Below are 25,291 nucleotides of genomic sequence, written 5' to 3'. Positions count from 1 at the left end.
AACTATAGTGGTTAAAGTATAACACTCAAAGTAATTATTTTATTGTTATGAATAATAAATCCTACTACTAATTGGTTAAACAGTAAGAAATTAAATGTATTTCTTTTGTTGAACTAGAAAACAACAGTTAAATATTGGAGTTAGAGAGTTTGGAAATGGAGATTGGTATTAGACAGTTTTTGTTGCAGTACGGTTTTGATTTAGGTAGTTTTGTTGCAACATTGTGTTTTTAGGGCAACAAGGTTGGGTAAATATTATAAAACTTGTAATAATGAAAAAATATGTATTTAAATTAAACAATTTTGTATGCAATTAAACTTAAATACATTTTGTTGTTTTAAAATTCATTTTTTTACAATGCAAAGTTGCCCTCTAAGATTAAAACTTCATCCTCCATTGGATCTTCATGTTCATTAGGATCATCTTGATTAAGTTCCTGGTTTTTCCCCATCATTGGTAGTAAATAGATCAGCGTAGTACCTAAGAAACTCCAGTTGATCCCATTGTTCCCCATAATGTTTTCGTAGTAGTGTTTTTTAACATCCTTAACTTTTGCAGGATTAACCTGAACAGAATTTGGTTTCATCTGGGGGTTTATGTTTCTCAGACTACAGCCTTTCTTGGCTATTCCTCTGGACGCTCCTATATCGTTTTTTATAGGCTACTTCCACCCTTACTAATCCATTTCCTTTTTTGCCTCTTGTTAATATGAATCGTTTACAAGTGGAAAACTTAAAGTGCCATTGACCTGGCTTCTTTACTGTTGATCTGCATACTTCCATCCAGTTTTCAACATCAAAGTCCAAACCTAATCTATTGACCGTTCCACTTTCTCTAAAAATGTCAAAGTATGTGTTTTGGATGGTGATGCTTTCAACTTTTCTGACTTTTCTCTCTATTACCCCAAAAACTCTATCGGGTGGGATGTAAGAATGTCCTGGAACCGGATAGTTGAATTACAATTGTCTTAATGTGCTGAGGTGCTTTAGTCAATAACCAGTTTAGTAAAGCTGTAATAAGAATGGTATTTTTATTTTGTCCTCCAGCACCATCTGCAAACAATCTAATTGTATGTACATTTTCTGGATAGACTGTTTCTGATAATCGATGGCGAACACAAGAAGCTATTTCGCTTGAACCTTTCGCGCACCTTCCATTTCAGTCCAAGCATAAATGAAAGTGTTTTTCAACTGTCTGCTTTGACAGAGAAGAACCGAGACACATTGTAAAATTATATACATAAAACTGTCGTAAGAAATAAGCAGCTTGATCAGTCAACTTAGGAAAAATTAGATTTTTTTTGGCAGTCGAATGAAAACGTGATTGTCCCAGCCTCTTCAGATTGCAATAGCTCAAAAAACATCTTACCTCTTTTTTTGTGAACTTGTAATTCTATTTTCAGTTTCCCCTTTTCTTCAAAATCTACCACAGATAGAATCTTCTCTTTCAGCTTAAGACATTGAGAACACTGGTCTGTTGCTGGTGACCCAAACCCTACATTATAATTCTCTACAAATATTTTCCTAAAGTACTCATACTTGACTTTAAAAACTCATTTTCAGTAGTGTTGTTGTACGATTTCCACAGACTAGAGATACTTAAATGACTTGCTAGGTACTGCCGTCTGGATTTCCCTCGGCAATAATGTGACTCTACAGGTTGTAGAGCCTCAATAAAGGTTTTTACTTTGGATAGTTTTTCCTCAGACTTTTAGAACGATGGTCTCCACCTCGAAGTTCTTTTGGCGATTCGCCAGTTTGAAACACAAGACGGCACAATCTTTGTACTCTAAATTTTGAAATATTTAAAATATCTAAAAAAGCCTTTTGGCAAACTTTTACCAATTCACTTCCTCCTTCATTGCTGTATGATGGTAATGAAATATTCAATAGCCATACCTCTTTCAGAAGAATGAGGACCTTGAAGCCGATGTCTTTTTGGAACTTTTCCTTTGGCGTACCTCAGTATAAAATTGATCTTGGTCAATTTTATTGCAAGATTTTGTAGAACCCCTGATGAAAACGTCCTTATGTCCTGCATATTAAGACGGGAACAGTCATAACAGTGCTTGGATCCGTTAGCTCTTTCACGATGTCCACAAGTTGGAATATTTGGGAATCCTTGAGCGGAGTGTCTGAAACAAATCATATTCCGTAAGCTAATTAAATAACCAGTATTTAAAACAGAAATAAAATACAAGCCGATATCATAAAAACAATCAATGCTGTGAAAATGTTAGTGTACAGTTAAAGGGTTTTTAGGTTATGTCATCATTGGATAAACATACAAATTTAATTATGTTGTCCTGTAATAAATATAGTTTAGCTTACCTCTTCTTTTTGTCCTTGGTTTTCTTCCAGTTATCTACTCTTCTTTTTCTCTTTCTCGTGGAATTGTCAGGCATTGGTTCAACATTACCGCTTTGTAATAAGGTTACCTCTGGATCAGCCATATTGTACAAAACAGAAATAACTAATGAAGTAAACAAACAATTTTCCCAAGATGCACTGCTGTACAGTGTAGCCAATATATAAACACAAAATAATAACTATTTTGAAGGAACTGCCCACTTTCTGTTTGAAGAATATGTTTGCCAATGACTATCATATGAATTAGGAATTAGTCAGTTTTTGTTGCAGTACTGCCTTGAAGTGTGCTAGTTGAAGCCTGGAGTTAGAGAGTTTTGAAACAGTAATGGAGGAAGATGAATTAGCGAGTTTATATTTCAGTAAAGGGATTGGATTTAGAGAGTTTTTGTTGCAGTTGCAGTTTTTTACATTGATATTTCCATAAGAATTAGAGAGTTTTGGAACAAGATCTTTTGCTACCTTATAAAACTCCCCAAATACTGCCAAATACTATAAAAACCTCAATTTCAAAAATTTTGGAGTTAGTGAGTTTTGGAATTGGTCGACTCATTTGCAAGTACCTAATTATTTTAAAGAAACTGCTAGACATCAATTTTCCTATCTTGGTCCAACATTATTTAACAAACTGGTTGAAACATATGGTAACAACATACTGTTTGAGGGAAAACCTAAGTTTAAGATGAAGTGTTTTACAATTTGTTCTAAACACCGTATAGTGTGAACAGAGTTTCTCCCATACCTACTAATGTTTTCTCACATCATTTTTTTTTTCATTTGTATTTTTTTTAATTAATTACTTATAATGTTTTGCTTATTTATTACTGTTAATACCATATGCATGTATGTGTGTATGTGTGTGTATGTGTATATATTTATATGTATGTATGTAGATGTGTGTGTATATATATATATATATATATATATATATATATATCGTTATCATTTTGTTATTGTTAGTTAATTCTTTTTTACCATATAGATGTTATTTATACTGTTATTTTATTATGTTATATTTATGATTGTTATCTATTCAGATATTTATTCTTGCTATTGATTGTTTAATGTATATATTGCTGCATTGAGGTGCACTGTTATTGTATGATTGATGGTTGCTGTTTCTCATAAAATGATCATAATAATGTGTTAAGGTTATTAATCTTGGTTAACTGCCTCTTGTGACTGCCAAATTTAAAATTAAAAATTAATGCTAACTTGCCTCCCGCACGCGCCTTCTCGGGTGCATTGGGAGTGTTTTTGTGAAAGCTGCATAATGTATTAATTGATTTAAAGTAATGTACTAATTTGCTTACAGTATCTGCATGGAATTGTATAATAATACATGTATTACTATAATATTTTTTTCTGAATAAAGATGTTTGAACTTGAACTTGAACACACACACACACACACACACACACACACACACACACACACACACACACACACACACACACACACACACACACACACACACACACACACACACACACACACACACACACACACACACACACACACACACACACCACACACACACACACACACACACACACACACACACACACACACACACACACACACACACACACACACACACACACACACACACACACACACACACACACACACACACACACACACACACACACACACACACACACACACACACACACACACACACACACACACACACACACACACACACACACACACACACACACACACACACACACACACACACACACACACACACACACACACACACACACACACACACACACACACACACACACACACACACACACACACACACACACACACACACACACACACACACACACACACACACACACACACACACACACACACACACACACACACACACACACACACACACACACACACACACACACACACACACACACACACACACACACACACACACACACACACACACACACACACACACACACACACACACACACACACACACACACACACACACACACACACACACACACACACACACACACACACACACACACACACACACACACACACACACACACACACACACACACACACACACACACACACACACACACACACACACACACACACACACACACACACACACCACACACACACACACACACACACACACACACACACACACACACACACACACACACACACACACACACACACACACACACACACACACACACACACACACACACACACACACACACACACACACACACACACACACACACACACACACACACACACACACACACACACACACACACACACACACACACACACACACACACACACACACACACACACACACACACACACACACACACACACACACACACACACACACACACACACACACACACACACACACACACACACACACACACACACACACACACACACACACACACACACACACACACACACACACACACACACACACACACACACACACACACACACACACACACACACACACACACACACACACACACACACACACACACACACACACACACACACACACACACACACACACACACACACACACACACACACACACCACACACACACACACACACACACACACACACACACACACACACACACACACACACACACACACACACACACACACACACACACACACACACACACACACACACACACACACACACACACACACACACACACACACACACACACACACACACACACACACACACACACACACACACACACACACACACACACACACACACACACACACACACACACACATATATATATATGCTCCTAATTTATATTTTTCATAAACTAAAAAAACCCTTGCATGAAGCTCTAAAATAGCCCCACACTACAGGATGAAGTGACCGCCAGTTACATGGTTAATAACATAGAAGATGCACAAGCCATTAAGGTTTGAAATCGTCACTGGCGACATATGTTGTGTAAGTTACACAGTATTTCTGCCATTACTGTTTGAATTTAAATGCAGTTTCGGATTCTCATGTAAACAAGCTCAGTGCACGACAGTAATTATGGTGTGGGTTGAAATGTTATTACTGTTGTTATTTAAATACCTCTAGTGCTATTTTCATCATCTCCATGCATTTAAATGGAACATTTTAAACTCTGCAATAATTTTGAAACGTAAATAACCATATGTGTTATTACAGTTTTTAAACTAAGTTCATTAGGGTATGTATACATTAAAATCTTTACATTTACAGGAATAGGAATGCGCTCATTGTCCCCGCAGCAAGCTTAAAACATTTAAGTACATGCAATTTGTTTATGGCAGTAAAGCACACTAAAATCGCTAGATCGCAAGAACGTTATCGTTTCCTGCCGTGGCTGCAATAACTGCCGACTGCTAATTCATCCCCGTCCAACTACGAGTACAGTACAACCCCGATAAGCCGGCCCCCGTTAATCCGGAAGTCCGGCTAACCCGGACCGATTTTCAATTAAAAAATGAAAAACCAGACAAACATTTCAATAATAAAAACGTAATATTTTTGAGTGGTATAGTATCCGTGAATCAATTTTTGCATCAGTATTTGATGGGACTGTACGACAGTGAGTGTGTGATTCATGGCACACGGCGGCCGAGTGGCGGTCATTGTCCCGGATTCTCGGAAACAATAACAGACGCGTATTTCCCCAAATCCTCTCTGAAGTCGATGAAAATGACATTAATCTGTGGTTAGGGGCAGACAATAACGGAGGCTATGAGCCACTTACTGACGAGGAAGTGATCGCGTAGTTTTTGCCTGATGCTAATGAATCAGACGCTGAGGAGGCAGACGGGGACATTGAAGATCCAGTGATGAGTCATGGAGATGCAGTGATCAAACTAAACGAACTAATGGTTTATTTCGAGCGGCAGGCAGAAACATCGCCGGCTGAATTGCTCATGTTGAAGAGACTGCGGGATCGCACAGCACGCAAGCGGCAGACGACATTGGCACAACCAAAGCTGACTGAGTTTTTTACCAGGAAATGAACAGTTATAAATGTACTGTAAGGATTAATAATAATTAAATGTCCATATTTGATGTTTTTACAATTTTACGTATTTAATTAATTAATTTTTACCTAATTCTCCGGCTAACCCGGATTATCGTTAACCCGGATCGGCCGCGGTCCCGATTAATCCGACTTATCGAGGTTCCACTGTACACACTACAAGGGGAATGGCTAACATAGTCTTCACCTGGCACATATGCCCAGGTTATTCAAGTACATGAGGACTTTTGTTACAATCATTATCAACACGTAGATCTCAAGAGCCTGATTTGGTCAAAAACGTCATCTGTCTTTTCTAGTAATCTAAGGTCTAAGGTTTTTTCCGATGACATAGTTGAGTATAGTTTTTACCCGATCAAGAATATATACACACATACGTTTGAGCAGCCTACTTCGGCCAAAAAATTTCTACCACCGACGCTTTGATCTCTCCAGAAATAGATTCAAGAGACAAACTTTGGTGCTAAATCCCTTTACTGTACGTCAAACTGTTTTCGAGACTATGAGCGGAGAAACATACGTAGACATACAGACAGAGAAGAGATTTACCGATCGACCCGACTTACTAAGTAGTAACCTTTACAATTAGTAGGATATGTTATGAGTGTTCACCAATATACTTTACACTTAACGAAGCTATGGTGGGAAGGGCTGATTCAATGCGAATGTTGAGTATAGCTCCAGTCCACTTTCCTCTTACGTACAGCATCTGAAATCTGATGCTGTTGCTGACTTGATGAAATCTGGATAAATCCTGCACTTAAGAGGAAGGTGGACTGGAGCTATTAATACTCAACATTTGAAATATACTTTGCTGAGAGGTTCCATAATAGTTCAAAGTAAAATACTAACAGTAGGTGACGGAAATAGTTTGTTTCGGTGTACCGGTATTTCGTATTTTCTGAACCGTCACCAAAATCTCCACCGTGAAATCCACCTATAAATAAGTTGGTAACGTAAACACTTTTTAATAGACATGTCAACAACAAGAACTTTATTGCAGGCAATTATCGGTATTCTGTTCTAATGTATTACGCTGCCAAATACGAACAGCCAAATTTAACATATCAGTCATTTTACCCAGGGCAGTAGCCAGAAAACATTTTGTTGGGGGGGAGGGGGGGTTAGGTTTGTTAGCACTGAAGCATTTGCATTATAAAACCCCATTTTAACATCAACATTATTATCCGTTGTTGTTTACAACATCTAAACCCCCTCCACCCCGCTGCCTACGGCCTTGTGTTTTACCCTGGCTATAGTAATAAAAAAATATAAAAAAAAAAACTGAGCAACGAAGTAAACCTTTTGGTAACGGCTATGTTTATGTAATGTTTTAAACTGAAAATGGACATTTCAGTGTTTTAAGAGTTTTTATAAATGGTAATCCATTTGAAATGGCGATTTAAAAATTCGTGACAAACTAATTTGTAGATAAAACAATTAATTGGAGACGGGTTAAATATTGCCTTAATGTAACAATGCCAAAAAACACTTATGTATATATTGCAATAAACTTTAAACTCGAATTGCAATAATTTTGCAATGGCGTTAATTTTACTTAGGTAAAAAACAAATCGAAACATGAGGGTGTCTATCCCATACTGTAACTAAGGTAAGATACAAATATAATCTAATAAAATATTGCAACCTTCTAATACGAAAACGTCATATGGATTATCACTGAGTCGTAATAACGTACTCTGGACTATATGGCCAATGACAGATAATAACCAATATGCAATTCGTACAAGAGATTTTATAGATGTCGTTAAAATACTATTAAACGAACGTTCGTTACAACAGTTTTTAATTCTTAAGAAAGGACTCCTTATCATTATCACTAACATTTAATCGTTTAACATAGTCTATTACTTCATTTAATTAGGTAATTATTTGGAAAGATTATTTTTCAGCAAATTAAAACTGGTGTAGTGGCTTTATTTGTTTTCGAAACTTGATTACATTTGTGTCAGCACAACAAAGTCACACAGCCTCAGGGAAAGAAAACAACGTCAGGTTTATAGAAGGAACCTTTTTTTGTTCTCTTAGGACAAGAAGCTTATAAATTGCACTTAGTCCTGTAAGAACCTTTGCGCTGCTTCCGGAGTGACAGGATATTCAGGATGGGTAAGGTTAGGGAGTAGGGGCCACCTCCTATCGAAATCCATGAGGAAGACTTAGGGCACTACATCTCAGTCATGTCTCCCTGGAAGAATTGGAGGCCAGCTCTGAACCAGCCTCTCCAGTCAAAGCAGGCAGGGGGTGACATACCCTTGTTGAGGCTAGCAAGAACCTCTGAGGTTAAGGAACAAACACCACCAACTCCAACAGTCATCTCTCACAGTAGACTAGACCTATCGAATTGCCCATGAACCCCAGAATCTGGACATTTGCGGTTAGTGATGTGCCGCTCCTGCACATCCATAAGGTTGCCCAGATTTAAGTGACACATCGGTGTTTGCTCTGCCCAGTGGTGGGTTTAACTGAAAGGTATAAACCAGCCAGAAGTGATCCCTGCTGGGTTAGAAGGAACCTTGATAAACATATCATTTTAGATTAACATTTAAATATTTGTCATTAAGCTGTTATAGATTATTATTCTGTACATAATAGTAACCAGTTGGGTAAAATAACAGGAAATACCTGGAACACATGTTATAAAATGTTATATTACAGTTAACCGATTAATCGGTTGAGCGCTAGTGAAGTTATCACTCGAAAGACTAGTCAAATTTAATTTGTCTGTCTGTCTGTCTAATCCCACGATATCTCGAAAACGAAATTATCTATAGACTGGAAATGTTGTATGAAGCTTCATTTCTATACACGCAACACTGAGTTTAATACTGATAAGTGACGTTCATGGGATTTGGCTAAGCGTTAACTAATATTTTTACATAGTCTCATGAGTAACCATGGTGGCAACGAGAAAATAGGTGAATAAATAAATTTGCAACACATGATATTTTAGCATGTAATATGTTAACACATGCGGCTTATTTATACAGTAAAACAATAATACATTGGGAAGTCAATTTTAAAATTTGGTAACAATATTGTATTTCAGCGCACTCTTGCATTGTAATACCCACCTTGTTACCACAATGGAATTTTTATTATTTAAACTCTGCTATAAAAAATAACCCTATAAACAAAAATGAATATATTATGTGCCACGATATCTCGAGGAAGATCATATGTAGACTTTAAATTTGGCATGAAACTTCATTTCTACATAGACAAGGAGATCTATGGTGGTGCATGCCCAACAATGGAACACGGCTGAGCAACATTAAAGTCTATCAGTTTGCTGTATTTTTGACCGAAGTATGTTGTTTTTCGATCGGGGCAATAAGGCAAACTCAACTGTGCCATATTATACGGTTGGAAGTAGACACCTTTTAACCGACATAAGGCTTCTCAGACCTACGTATATTTTTTCATCGTCGGGACAACAGGGTAAACTCTACTATGGCACTGGAAATACCCTAGACCGGTATTTGACGTGGATATAAGTAAACGCTTTTTGACCGAAGTAGGTTTCCGAGACCTATGTATTTGTGATTTTTTTCGGGGCAAAAAAAGCAGAATCAGCTGTGGCGTTGGAAATACTCGTGTAATTAATTCGGACCATAAATGCCTACACGTGCAAAAAATGATATGAGAGTCGGGTTAAACTCTGTACTTTTAAGTATGTACCTGATGTATGTGTAGGCTACTCACGTTTGAAAATGTTCATAGGGCTCCATCATATTACATCATAGTGCATTTGCTAAGTAGTGTAGGGATTACGATTTTAAAAATTGCGTGTGAAGCCGTGGATGACAGCTAGTAGAAACATATTAGATACTTAACTAAGTACACAGTACAGTACAATGTTGAATTAAGATTATGATTGTCTACTTACTTTAGTATGTTTTTCAAGGTACCCAGTTCGGGACAGTACTCATCCTTCCCATAGCCGGGTACCTGGCCGCCAGTCCGTGGGGCTGGCCCAGTATCTTCTACTGTACCGGACTGTGCGGTGTATTGTGGTCTGTGGTCTGGCTGTTTGTAGGCGCCGACTCTCCGGACTCCCACCCTTCCATCAACGACAGAGAGCGGGAGTATATCAACTCTTCCCTGGTAGAAACCTCTTCGGAGAGCAATGTATGTATATGAGTATCTACGGGGTGAGGTTCAGTGTTCCTTGTGAGGGTTTAACGCAAAAATTTGTGGGATTGATAGTGAATGTATTGTTTAATGAAAGAAGCAAAACAACAAAAACATCACTCTCGTACAAAAAACCTTTGGATGTGGATTGTTCTCCCAATCACCGTTATTTCAAAGTGTGTGTGTGTGTGTGTGTGTGTGTGTGTGTGTGTGTGTGTGTGTGTGTGTGTGTGTGTGTGTGCGTGCGTGTGCGTGTGCGTGTGTGTGTGTGTGTGTGTGTGTGTGTGTGTGTGTGTGTGTGTGTGTAATTTTTCAATAAACATTGAATCACTAAAAGTAATTGCTCCGCCGGTGCTCGAACCCGGATCTCTCACTTCCCGGCGGAGCAATTACTTTCTGTGATTCAATGTTTATGGAAAAATTAAATTAAGCTATTAATTGCCATTTATACAAATCAGATTAACGTAAATACAAGTCGTTTGACAGGTATTTGGATTTCGATCATATATTAAGTTCAAGTTCTGGTTCAAAAACTCTTTATTCAGAAAACACAATACAATCATTTTACAGGTATAATCCTCCCAATGCACCTAACAGAGCGTGCGGGAGGGCAGTTGGTAATGTACACAATTGATGTTAATTATACTTTTCTTTACAGACTGCTCACTTAAAAAAAATGTAAAATTCAGGTCCACAACAAATGTTGTTATACGGATAATCGATTGCTAACTACAAAATATATTAAAACTAAATAATCTATAACAGGGTATCAGGCAGTTATATAACGAATTCAATCCTAGCAGTAGTTTTTACAGGAGTTCTAAGTTATCTACATTTAAAGAGTACAAAATGATTTAACAAAATTCAACAAAAACATATAAAAATTATGCAGTCAGTAAACTTTCTAAATAAGACAACAGATAATTCAACACAACTATATAACACAATTTTCAACACACAAAACTTACAGTTACCATAACAACAACTATTATGTGGTAGGATGTTTATGTACCAGACAATGAACTCTTTTACCTTAACTTTGTATGTTAGTTTGGTTATTTAAACGCATATCTAACAGATAAGGCCAAATACAAAATAATTGAATCGTAAAAAGTAAGGGCTCTGTGGTGTAATGGTAGCACATTCACCCGGCAAGTGAGAGATCCGGGTTCGAGTCCCGGCGGTGATTCAATGTTTATTGAAAAATTAAATTAGGCTATTGCTATTTATACAAATTTGATTAATGTAAATATATATATATATATATATATATATATATATATATATATCCAAAGTCCAGTACCATGGTCACCCGGTTTTCTCAGATACTTTTGCCGGGGCCCGGCACTATGGGGGGCCCATACAGGGCCCTATCCCACCACCAACGCTGTAACCCAATTCGAAGACACCACTTCCACGTTAAATTTTAAGAATTATCGGGATCATTCAATACAGTAACGCTACATTTGTAACATATAAAATTTATGAGAACTGTTGATTATTTTATTGTAACATTTATTTACTTGAAATGGTACTTCGGTATTATACGGACGTCAATCTGTCCCTATGTATACTACTTGTTATTACACGATATAAGAAGGTTTAGATTAGGTTATCATTAATATGTCACTAGTAGTACCAAGGTTAAATATATCCATTACGAACGCTCACGTGATCTGCGCTTGAATTTGGGCACTATTTTGAGAGATGATTTTCTTTTTTCACCAGAAGTTTTGGGTGGAGGTCACCCTCGAAGTCTGCACTTATGGCCAGGGGCATTTCCGATCGGAACTTTGCGGATCTCAGATCACGTGCCAGATCGTCTAATGTGATCTGACATCAGAAAAGTATATAGTAAGCAAGATTGCATATATAGTAAGCAAGAACAATATGGACTGCTGCAAGCTACATTTAACAGTTTAATAAATCTAAGCCTGGGTATATTACAGTTTTGTTTTTTTGAGGTAACGTAGTGTAAATGTAAGTACATTTTATAAGCTCAATTTGTATCTCACTAATTAGGATTACGTTACACAATAAGTTTGAATGGTGATTTTTGTGGTTTTACACAATAAATAAGTATGCAGTATGAATATTTTAAAATTCATGTCAGTTTTTCAGTATTCTCATTTTAATAAGTTAGAACTGTCTACATTTAAACATGATGCCCATAAATGTGAAAAAGATTAACTGTCTGTGTATACAAATTTGGGAATTTCCCTAATAGATTACAAATCATAATTGTGGTTATTTTTAATTAGATTATTTTAATTTTGTTGTTATTATGTTATCAAATTTATTTTTTAGAATACCGGTGTGATTTTTTTCATTCATTAACTACACGATACTTTTTCAGATCTGTTTAGTTTTGGCTTTAATGTGTTTTATCTTCTGATTATTTACATTACAGTGTGTTATATAGGGGGTTCCTGAACGAACAACAAAAACTTTTTCAGATGATTTAGTAGGCTAGTACAATACTTTTAATAACGCCACGACGCGACAGTTTACAGGAGCAAGTTGAAATCGTGAAAACCCCTTACATTTACACACTATTATACTCGTATTAACAAAGAAACCTTTTGAAATACAGCAGTTCCGAAGGTAATGTAGTTATAATAAGTAAATAAAGCTCACAAGAACATTTATGGGGTCATTAATTGTATTATAAAAAAAATAATAATAAAACAGCCAGCTGTGACTATAACATACAGTAAATGAGGTGTATCCAAAATATGAAGATTTGTTTGGTTTATATTGATCTGAAAAAATAATGTTATAATTAGTTATGGAAGCCCGTGCGAACATTTTGTCCGAGGGCCCAGCCACAGCTGCCTACGTCCCTGCTCCAATCATCTGGAATGTACATAATTTGCGTTGTTTAGTAGTAGGCTACGTAAGGATATTACGAGGTAAGAAAAACGTATGCTTGCATCAGAATATAAGTATACGAAGATTTCCTGGAATGATATTACCTGGACGAGTTCTGACTATCAACTAAGTTTTTGGTTCCGAGCGTGTCGAGACGCTACTTTGTTCTTGAAGGAGAGAACTATCTGTTAAACTAAAACTATCAATAAAACTCCTGCGTACAGGATGTGTGCATGAGACATTGCAGAAGGATGGTTAAACTGAAATGACAATTTGGTTACAGACAATGCCAACTCCTTGGAGGCAGATCTTGACTTCCGGTCCTATGTGGGCCTTGCTCATAGCGTCCTTGTGTCATGAATGGGGATATTCAATGCTGCTCATAGAGGTGCCGAGCTATCTCAGCCATGTTTTCGGATTTGACATCAAACAAGTTAGTTCCAAGCTCACGATGCAATTGTAATTCCTTTGGCAAAGTTTAAATGATACTTTGGCATTATGCGGAGGCCACTCTGTTCCTATCTACTATTTTTTATTAGGCTATATGAGTAGGTTTAGATTAGATTCTTTGTTTAAAGTTTGTTATTGACGATGGAAGGTTTGAAAGGATAACAGGATTTAGGAAATTTGCCATCGTCATAGGTTATAAAAGGATAACACAACGTTTCGAGGATTGGAATCTATCCTCTTCGTCAGGTGAGGGAAGTTTTAATACATACAAAAATAACGAAAAGAAAGAAGTAAAGGAGCTGCTTGGAGTCTAGTCCAGGCGTTGTCACTGCACAGGATGCTAGTCCCGAGCACAAATCACAAGTACGATGATGACAATCGCACATCACATTACCACTGACTACAGGGATATTAACCTGACGAAGATGATAGATTCCAATCCTCGAAACGTTGTGCTCTATCTTTTACGACCCATAACGATGGCAGATGTCTGAAATCCTGTTAGATTAGGTTATCATAAATATGTTAATAGTATTACCAAAGTTAACGTAAACCTTTACGAGCCCTCACCTGACCTAAGCTTGAATTGAGGTAGTAATAAGAGGGCTTTTTTATCCAGCAGAAGTTGCCGAAGGTACCACCGAAGCTCGCACTCGCACTGATGGCCAGGGACATTTCCGATCGGCACTTTCCCGTTCTCAGATCACGTGCCAGATCGTTCAACTTCCGACTTCAGATCACGTTCGACGATCTGGCACGTGATCTGAGGTCGTCAAAGTACCGCTCAGAAATGTCCCTGGCCATCAGTGCGAGCTTCGGTGCCGCCTCATGATGAAAAAAGAAAAACTTCCCTCAAAATAATAAGTAACTAAATTCAAGCTCAGATCACGTGAGTGCCTGTAAATGTTAACTTTACTATTTATAATGCGTACGTATGTGTTTATCTACTTATATATCCTAATAAAAATAGTAGATAGTGACGTATTTGACTGCGTTTGATACCAAATTACCGTTTAAATTAATTAATTTCGGTAACCGAAATGTAATTTGTTACCATCGCCAATTGACAACACCGATTTTTGTTTTGTTTTCAAGTGAACATACTGATTTGATACTCAATAAAGGCTTTGCACTCTTGTCTATAATTTAGTTAAATCTGTTGCAGTTACTTTAAAAATATTGTTTTCCTACTGTAACACCATGTACGCTGTTAAAGATAAAACGTCTTTTGGTTATTAACATTATTACAAACCCCATTGGTGTTAGTTTTATGAGCGCTAGATGTCTATGTGTAGCCTATGTAGACAAATTATGTTTTTAATATATCCTCATTTTACGCTCACATAGGGTAACTCAAAGAGCTGCTGCACTGGCTATACGTTTTTAGATTTCAGATCAAATTTGGAGATGAGAAGTGCCTGTAAATAGTAGTTTAAACTTTCTTGGTTAACACCTGTATTTTGTTAATAAAACGCGAAAGGCATGCGTGCTAATACATTTACAGGACTAAAATGTTGCATTTTTATACATAAATTAGAATATACCTATATAAGGTTAACATGACACGTATTGTACTCTGGTTTTCTAATGGAGATCATTTTAAAACTTTCACACAATAACTGACCTGAGAATATAATAATGTAACTTGTATATTGCATACTGTAAATAGCATTGATTTGTAAGTATTCAATAAAAATATTTTGAGCTGACACATTTTACCGACTTTTACATGTCATTGAATTTAATCAAGCATTTAACTGAATATTGTTGTATTGTATTTCTGGGACATAGTTTTATATAATATATTCTTTATTGAACAAATTACTAAATATGCTTCCGAAAATGTTGGTTTTAAAAATTGTTACCCTACTATATTAAAATATGGATTATTTTAATAAATTTTTATCCCAGAAAGAAGTTGTAATAATTGCATCACTAGAAATACGAAGTTTTGCAGTCAGGGCTTCTAAAAACAGGGATTTTTCTCTATATTATATTACACTGACATTGCCTATGGTAAAATTACAATTAAAAAAGCTTAACTGTTATATCTTTCACACTTTGATATTCTTATTCGGTGTAGGCTTTTCTACTAAAGCATGCCATGTACTTTGATGCCTCTAATATTTACTATGTATTTAGAATCCCAATTATATTCTTCTTCGACTTCTCATTTTAAGTGTTTGATCATAGCTAATTTTTCAGAATGGACTAATATCGTCTCTTCCCTACATAATGAAGTTCTTATTAATGATCGTGTTCTCTTGGATCGCAGACTACGTCATCAAGAGACGGCTTCTTTCTCTCAGTGTCTCCAGGAAGATGTGGAGCGTTATCGGTACGTTGGTTTTAATACTTAAACAGTTAGTTTAATAATTGTAATCTAAAAATTAATGGCATTAATAAAGCAATAGAGAGATATTTTAAGCATGATCCTTTGAAATTTGATTGTGATCCCACAGTAAATTTGTTTGTTCTTTTAAGGAAAAGAACCTTAAATTGTATATAGTCCTTTGCGCTGCTTTCGGAGTGATAGGATATTCTAGATGGTTAAGGTTGGGGTAGAGGCCATATCTTGTCAAAATCCATGAGGAAAGATTTTGGATATTAATCTCAGTCATGTTCTTCTTGAAAAAAAAATAGGAAGCCAGCTCTGAACCAGCATCTCAAGTCAAAGCATGTTGGGAGTGGCACGCCCTTATATCTAGGCTAGCAGCAGCCCTTAACACTTAGGGACCCCCAACAATCATCTCTCGCAATTGGCTAGGCCTATCGATCTACCCTTGCACCCCAATATCTTGACATTTACGGTTAGTACTATGCCGTTTCTGGTCATCCACTTGGTTGCCCAGATTTGAATGACTCGTCTTTGCTGTACCCAGTGTAGGTGTAGTTCAGGTAGTGTAACCAGCCAGAGGACCTCCCTGGGGATAAGTAAAATGGTTCATCCCTACCGGTAGTTTCACGTTAAAATCATCCCTCCTAACATAAAATCATACATAGTTTTAACCTTAGTTCGTAGACTTTTGTGGACGAGTCATCAAGGTTTAGAAATAGTTGGACAGTGAAATTCTTGAAATATCTCTGCCCCATTGTTAAAATTAAGTTTTTATTAAAAACAGATGTTAAACCGAAACTGACAGTAAAACACATATGCTTATACATATGACTGAAAGGGCGAGCTGTGACGTGCTTGGTTATATAAACAACATAAAAAACAGTGATCAATATGGCTTCTTTATTACGGACTACCAACTTTTTGAAAATTCAAAACGGTCCAATAGCGATCCAGACATACTTTCAGTTATCTGTGAAATATTTGAGTAAATGCTCAACAAATGGTGAATAAATATTTGTTGGCTTTCCGTAGCAATGTCAAAACATTTTTGGTTTGAATTGTGTTAACATTTCGACGTAGTGTGAACGTGCCGTGTGAACTATCTTTCCTCACAATGTTACGATTTATTTAAGTCCTGACGCAAATGTACTTTTTAATAACCGATATAACGAAGTTTCGAAGGACTGGACAAAACGTATGGATAGAACAACTTACGCATAGGCAGACAAATGGATTTCTAGTTGACTTCTTGATCATTAAATCAAGAGAGGTCCTTGAACCAAGAGGAAACTATATACCCATTTTAAAAGCTCTAACACTTAATCACAAAGCCGTACAGACAGACGTGCGGACTATATTTTGACCTTTTGAATTTAAAATCAGTATGGTTATTCCTTGGATTAGTAGGAAGATATGCCAAGATTTAAATCTCTATCGAGTGTTATTGCACAAACGAGACGAGCAGAAAGAAGGCTGCTTTGACCTATTGACCTAAAAATTAATAAAGATCTTCCTTGAATCAAGAGGAATGCATGTTAAAAGTTTCTGACCTTTAAGACCTTTGCATCAAGAGTCATCGCACATACAAGAGTACGGATAGACAGACAGAACAAAGATCTCCGTTGGACCCTTTGGCTCTACAATCAATAGGGTTTTCCTTGAGCTGAGAGATGTATACTAAGTGTTAAGTCTCTAGGATCTTTTATCGCGATATCGAACAGCCAGATGGACGAATAGAGGACACGATTTCGAGAAGGTCCTGTTAGGGCTAACTCTTCCCGCCATTGGTTTGTAGGATTTTTCCTTCACAATCCTTCCATCGCCAACCAAACATTTCAAACAAAGAACTAATGATATAACTTCCAGGTGACTGGGGAGAGGCGGCTGCTCTGTGGGGACTCGCTTGCGTTTCCACCAATGTGCTCGCAGCTGTGATATTGATCACGATCACCGGAGCGCTCAACGCTGGTGTGTATCCTGGGTTCTTCGCCAACTCACTGGACCTGGCTCCCAACTTTGCAGGGTTGCTGATGGGGATCGTCAATGGCCTGTCCACTCTGTCTCCCATCCTTGCTCCCATTGTAACCGGGTACATCGTGACGGACGAGGTCAGAATATTGATATAATAACTGTCTCAGTGTTGTGCATAGTCAGTTAAGGACGTATACGTCTGTTCTGTCGGTGACTATCAGATCGATAAATTGCAATGTGGGTGGAGCCAATCTCTTCATTTATTAGTTTACTGCTAAAATAAGAGATTTTATCGATCCGGTACCATTGCACCAGTTGTATCAAACTGCAAATGTATTGATCAACTGGGTGAGGGTTTCAATCACCCAACCTAGGGCCTGCAATCTAGGGCTGCATTGCTAACCAACTGTATTACAGTCCGTACGCAGACCACCCGTACGCGATGTATAGCAGCTGAAACGAGAAAGCTATATTCTTGATTTTAACAAAAACCCCCATATTTTAACCCCAAAGAATTCGGAAAAATAACGAAAATTTAACGTTGAAGCTAAAACTAGCGTGAAATTAGTATTTTTGGCGTTATTACTCAATCATCCGAGAGAAAGACCTTTAAATTAAAAAGAAAAAAAACAATAACTTCTAAGAGAGCTGTACCTAACGAAAGTCATACCTTACTATTTGAATCTTTTAGGTTTTACGAGTTTGAAATATCCTAAATTTGAACGATTAAAAACTGGAAATGTGCTAAAAAGTGACAACTGTAACATATTTTTAGAAAGAGCATTTCTTTGGCAACTTTGGATAAAAATTTGGATTTTTACCGAGGTAACAGTAAAACAACTGTGAAACCATATAACTTAGACATTTCAGACCAGCCTGTATACAACAAGCGCAATTAATTTAAAGCTTTTTTCTAAAATAATCAGTGAAAAATAATAATCAGTTTTAAAATGAAGTTCGACTCTTGAACGGGTGGTCTGCCTCAACCTGTATAAATATTTTTGCAGATCCTCAATTGTTCTTTTTCTATTTAATTGCTTTGACCGTGCTCAATTTGCATACCAGTTACAATCAGTATTCAAGGTTCTAGTATTAGAATTAATATTCTAACAAGGAACGAGTATTTGAACGTGCCATGCTATTTCATATTAGATCGGATATTGAAATGTATGTTTTGCTTCAATAACGTGATTTTCGTTAAAATTACGTAGTAGTACATCAGTTTATTATTTTAATCAAGATTCATGTTTTAGCCCCTGGGTTACAATAATTAGTATAATTAGTATTTAAATAGGTTTTACACACATTTAGTCAAGAACCCAAAAATATTGTGCTTAGTATTTTGAGGTTAAAACGCCATTGTCAAAGCCGTACAAAATTGTTTTAAATATATCAGCACTAGGCGTCTTGTATGACACTCTCCAGGTATGAATCGTACCTAACCATAGCCGAGATATACCGGTAATCCTGCCAAACGAGTTTGAGATGTTTTTAAAAATATTGTAATTCTGTGTTCGTGTTTGTGGTTTTAACTTTTGACGACGCCCAGTGCTGAAACATTTAAAACATTTTGTACGGTTTTAACAACGATTTAACACTGAAACGCGTAAGCGCAATATTGTTTTTGAGTTTATTTATTATTATACAATTACTTTTATCATACTTTTCCTGATGTAAGTCTTTTATATTTATCGCTATTTTTCAAGTTTACTGCAGATACCTATGCTGTTAAAATAAAATATAAACTATTTTTAATTGTATCCACAGACTGATAGAGAGCAATGGATTATTGTTTTCCACATATCTGCGGCGTTATTTTTCACCGGAAGTTTGATCTTCGTGGTGTTCGGCTCCACAGACACACAACCTTGGAACAATCCAACAACAGATGTAGTAGAAATTAAGAACCTAAGTATTACTGACACGAATGTCAAAGACGCCAAAGTTAACGTTATCCGGTCGTAATCGTTGCATTTAATGTAATAAACGCATTTTTACTTTGAAAAAGTGTTACTTATTTCAATTATCCCCGCTTTATAAACATATCAGAAATAGGGCTAGTTAGGCAAATCATTACTCATTCATCAAATGAAAATTATTTAATAATTAATATTTAATTTAATTTTTTTTTTTTATTAATTTACTGTTGTTTATCTATTCAATGTTGTTCATTGTCAGCAATATAAACGGAAAAAGTTGAAATATAATAGAAATACAATAGAAATATTGAAAAACGACAAAAAAAAGAAAAATAGTACCTATAAAGGGAAAATAATTATAGGGCGCTGCCCTGAAGACTACAATGCTGACATACCTAGGTTCAGCCAACTCCTCACTTCGGGATGTGCTCCTAAAGACCCACAAATCTGGTGATCATCTTTTTCCAACAAGAAAAATTCGAATAGTCATCTCGCGGATCCTTTTTGTGATAGCCGAGGCGTGACATAACTTAGTGCCTTATCGCTCTGAGATGACCAAGTAAAAGATGATAGAACTTTGTGGAACTCCTCAAAATGATCAATCTCATAACTGAAATTCAGCACGACTTTGGAGAAGAGAAGTCTACTCCTACACCTTTCACCAATCTCATTAAATTCCAAAAGAACAATCAGTTCTGTCTTCTATAAATATCCAGTGTTTTTCATTATGAAATGTTAGATAGATAATAAGAACAATCATAATGTGAGTAGTTTTAAAAACTATTAAAGGTTTATAAAAAAAATTATTTCATTCATGTCAAGTAATTAATAATATAAATAATATAAAATACATTCATATTTTTTATTTTGTGATTGAACTTTAATTATTTGTAAATAAAATAAATAAAAGAGAGTCCATATGTAACCTTAAGAGTTTCAAGCAGTTTTCTTTTGGGTCAAATTAATTTACTTTACCATTTTTATTTTTAGTAATGTATTGTTTTATTATTTCTTATGCTTTGCTGAGCATTGATTTTGTAATATTGTTTGTTGCACTGTCTCTTTTTATTAGTTAAATACACATACTTTTAATAATGTTAAGATTTAATACTCGAAAGACGTGAAATAATTTCTGCATGCACGGGTTTTATATTATTAATGAATTAATCAGTTCTTTATTTTATTATATACAATTCTTAAAATTAACTGTGTTAGTTTAAATACACAACTATTTGTAATTATCAAACCAATTCCTCCCAAAAAGCATATACGTAAATAAAGGTTTACGTAAGAAAATTAAAAATAATGAAAAAAATTGAATTGTTGTATAAAATGTATCTGATGCATGAATATTTAGAAATAATACAAAACTGATTACCAAAACTAAAACTAAGAATCATAAATATAAATTATAATATAATACTATACTTAATTACTTGATTAAAATACCAATAACTAGGTACTTCAAATGCTCATAAAAAATAACATAATGTAAATCCTAATCCTAATAATATTATAAATGTGAGAGTGCAATTTTACATGGACATTCATGCGGTTCCTGGGATGAATAAAGGCCTATTCTTTTTCGAAAATTTTTCTGGGCTGCGCCCCACTGGTCTTTACAGTAGCGAAAAATCTCATCTTGGTCTATAAAGTTGTGAAATATTAATTAAATGAGCATGTCTAATACAATCAACTGTTCTGTGTAAACATTGTTTATTTTAAAATTTATTTACATATTTTATAGCGAGTGCAAATGACCGTAAATGTTTCCGCTATTGTAGATTTCAGCGAGTAGGTAAGTACTCATCTAACTTACAAAATGTTCTAAAATATAAGACGGTTAGAATTTGATTCCGAAGACTCCCTCTGAAGCAGTCAGAAAGAATTATGGTAGATGAAAGTTGGCTGGACTGTGCTTTAAAACTAATGTACCAATTCCAGCTCTAAATGTTCTAAAATATTAACAATATTTTTCAGTTTATTAAGAAACAAAAACGTACTGTCGTTGTTAATGTACTTTTAACTGTACACTTTTATTGAATATTAAGTATTAGGTCTATGTAAAAACCGATCCAATTTTTTAATATGAATTAAATTTAGTTAGCCCATTTAATTAACTTTTGACAAAAGTAGGCTTCACTGATCTGTGATATGTATTTTCGTGATCGGGGAACAAGGCAAAATCATGTATGGAACAAAACATACTAAGAACAAAGTAAATTATAATGGCTACTTTTTGACGTATTTTCATGATCATGGCCACAAGGCAAACTCAACACAGGAAATATAATTTACTCAAACCAAAATTACTCATACAGGTGCAAAACGTACGAAATTGCGTGCGAAGCCCCGGGTAACTGCTAGTAAGAGTTATATAAACAAAGGTGAAAAAATAATAAAAGAAACAGAGAAGAAGAGAAGAATAGCCATATTCATAATAGACTCACGCATTCATACTGTATACCTGTCACTAACCAAGGCTACTTATTTATTTATTTAACTTCCAACGGTCAAAAGACCAATTTACAACGTGTTACAGTTTTACATAGTTTCTCAAGATGACTAATACTTATAAACACAAAGGGCCAAGCCAAACATGCAACGGAATTTAAAACTTAAAAAAAAAACTTAAGGTATGAGAAGGGACAAGCCAAACATGCAATTGGACTTTAAACTAATTGGTGCTTAAGCCCTAGCTCAAGCACCAAGCCAAACATGCAGGGAACAATACAGCCAACACTATGCAACAATAACAATAAATAAAGCTATATGATTTACAATAAATATAACTATACTAGTAAAGGTAAATAAAATCTACATAATTGTAATAAATATTAACAGTATTAGAGTAACAAAATAGAATCTATAGAATTCGTAACAAATTTTAACAACGATAACAAATAAATAACAATAATTTATAATAAATATTGAGGATCATGATAAGTAAATAGAATTAGGAAAAAGACCTGGAGAAAGATATCATAGAGCATTTGGAAATATTTAATGACATGTCATTATCATAACACCACTTCATCAACAGATCAATACTGTTCTGTAAAGCCTGGCAATCGTTGAGGGTTTTTATTGTTCTGAAGAATTTAGCATCATCGGCGAAGAGTAAAACTTTTGATCCTTGGGTGTACTGGACTAAGTCATTGATAAATATTGAGAAGAGAACAGGGCCCAACAGCGATCCCTGAGGCACACCTGATATAGCAGAGAAAGGCTTCGACAAACAGCCAGCAACCCGAACCCGAAGAGAACAATCCCGAAGATAGCTCTTCAACCACATCAAGAGGCTTCCACTGAGTCCAATAGCTTCAAGCTTGGCCACCAGGTGTTCATGGCTTACACGATCGAAAGCTTTAGAGAAGTCTGTGTATATGGAGTCCACCTGATGAGATTCTGAGAAGGCAGTGAGAATGTGATCTTGGAAGGCTAGTAGATTAGTAGTAGTCGAGCGTCCTTTCATAAAGCCATGTTGTTCAGCACAGATAACACCCTTCAGATGGAATGACAACCTCTTCAGAACCAGGGATTCAAAGATCTTGGCAATTGATGACTGAACAACTACCGGGCGATAATTCTTGACGTCAGCGGGAGAACCAGACTTGAAGATAGGTGCTATATAACCCAATTTGAGATTAGAGGGAAAGATTCCGGCAGCCATGAGCATGTTGAAGTATATGGTAAGGTGAGGAGATAAGACGCTACTGCAGAATTTCATAATCAATGGAGAGATGTCGTCAGGGCCAGCTCCCTTGTTCACATCAAGCGAATTCAGTACACCCTCCACCTCAGCACAGGTTACACAGCAGGAAGAGAGAGTGGTACATGCCTTGAGGTCATATATAGGTGGAGATGAAGATGGAGCCTTGTACACAGAGGAAAAAAACTTGGCGAACATGTTAGAGATGTCTTGAGGATTTTCAGCAAATTCATGATCGAGCTGCAATCGAGAAGGAAGTGATGGAGTCCTCTTGGAAGAATTGACAAAACTCCAGAAGACTCGAACGTTACTTTTCAGAGATGAGTCAATGGACTGAATATATGTTGAGTAGAATTCCCTCGTTAGTCTACTACATGTTGCACGAACACCACAAAATTGATAATAAAGACGGTTATCAAGAGTTTGTTTGTAGCGCCTATGAAGTATCTTCTTCCTGATGATCACAGCTTTTAGTTCAGGGGAGAACCAAACAAGAAAGGCTCGTTTACCAACGTATTTAGATGGACATGCGCTCCTAATATTGCAGCTAAGTTGGAAACAAAATTCTGAAAATAAGTCTTCGACAGGAACACTGTTATCGAACACAGGATAGTTCAGACGCTGAACCCAGTCAAACACATGGGCTAGATCACATTTCCTTAGATTGGGAACAAATGCACTATAGTAGAGGTTTTCTGAAGTATTAATATCCAGGTCCATTTCCAGCGCAGGATGGTGACATTCCACAGGAAGAAGAGGGTCTGAGGCATTCAGGACTTGCAAGTTCACAGAAGAAAAGACCAAATCCAGAAGGACACCTCGATCATTGTAGATATTATTGTACTGCTTAAGATCAAGGAAATTTATAACATCATAAATATGTTGGGCTGATGTGTTGAGGTGGGTAAAGAGACTGGACCAGTCCACGTTCGGCAAGTTAAAATCTCCAATAATCAATAATGGGTGTATGTCTTGAACGGTAATTGACAGTTCCTCCAGAATAGATGCAAATTCCATGTATTGGGTAGAGTTCTGATTAGGAGGCAGATATACACCACCAAGGACAAGAATAGAATTCTTTAGCTTCATGGCTGCAAAGACACATTCAATGTAAAGAGAAGACTGAGAGAGTTCCCAGGAATCAAACCGGTCCCGTATTGCCACAATCACCCCACCACCACTGGTTTTCTGGCTCGATAGAGAGGTCCTATGACATCTATACACCCTGTAATTGAAGAAACCAAGTTCAACATTACTTATATCCCCTGTAAGGTTGGTCTCCACCAATACAATCACATCATATACGGAATGGCTAAGAGATTGGCGCAGGGTTACAAGTTTAGATCTCAGTCCATTGACGTTTTGAAAAAACACACTGATTTTCTTTTGACCGTTGGAGTCTAAGCGTTTTTTGATTTCAACTTGGAAATAG

The 25,291-nt window shown here is 36.4% G+C and overlaps 2 protein-coding genes across 5 annotated transcripts in view; one reads left to right on the top strand and one right to left on the bottom strand.

The window, feature by feature from the left end:
* LOC124367650 (putative inorganic phosphate cotransporter) overlaps nt 1–20,235 on the top strand; it is a 41,479-nt gene extending 21,244 nt beyond the window's left edge. For all 4 annotated transcript variants that reach the window (XM_046824640.1, XM_046824641.1, XM_046824643.1 and 1 more), the window contains 5 exons: nt 10,372–10,595; nt 13,753–13,902; nt 16,125–16,257; nt 18,124–18,365; nt 19,996–20,235. In XM_046824640.1, the coding sequence (XP_046680596.1) occupies nt 10,372–10,595; nt 13,753–13,902; nt 16,125–16,257; nt 18,124–18,365; nt 19,996–20,193 (947 nt within the window). In that variant the 3' untranslated portion in view covers nt 20,194–20,235. The remainder of the gene's footprint in view (nt 1–10,371; nt 10,596–13,752; nt 13,903–16,124; nt 16,258–18,123; nt 18,366–19,995) is intronic.
* A 2,868-nt stretch (nt 20,236–23,103) lies between these two features.
* Nucleotides 23,104–25,291, bottom strand: part of LOC124368204 — a 42,014-nt gene continuing 39,826 nt past the window's right edge. Inside the window, exon 3 of the mRNA XM_046825479.1 lies at nt 23,104–25,084. Within this exon, the coding sequence (XP_046681435.1) occupies nt 23,104–25,084 (1,981 nt within the window). The remainder of the gene's footprint in view (nt 25,085–25,291) is intronic.

This window comes from Homalodisca vitripennis, chromosome 8 (assembly GCF_021130785.1).
Source record: "Homalodisca vitripennis isolate AUS2020 chromosome 8, UT_GWSS_2.1, whole genome shotgun sequence".
In the NCBI taxonomy this organism is placed as follows: Eukaryota; Metazoa; Arthropoda; class Insecta; order Hemiptera; family Cicadellidae; genus Homalodisca; species Homalodisca vitripennis.
Note: the sequence above shows the minus strand (reverse complement) of the source record. Positions and strands in the feature narration are given on the sequence as shown.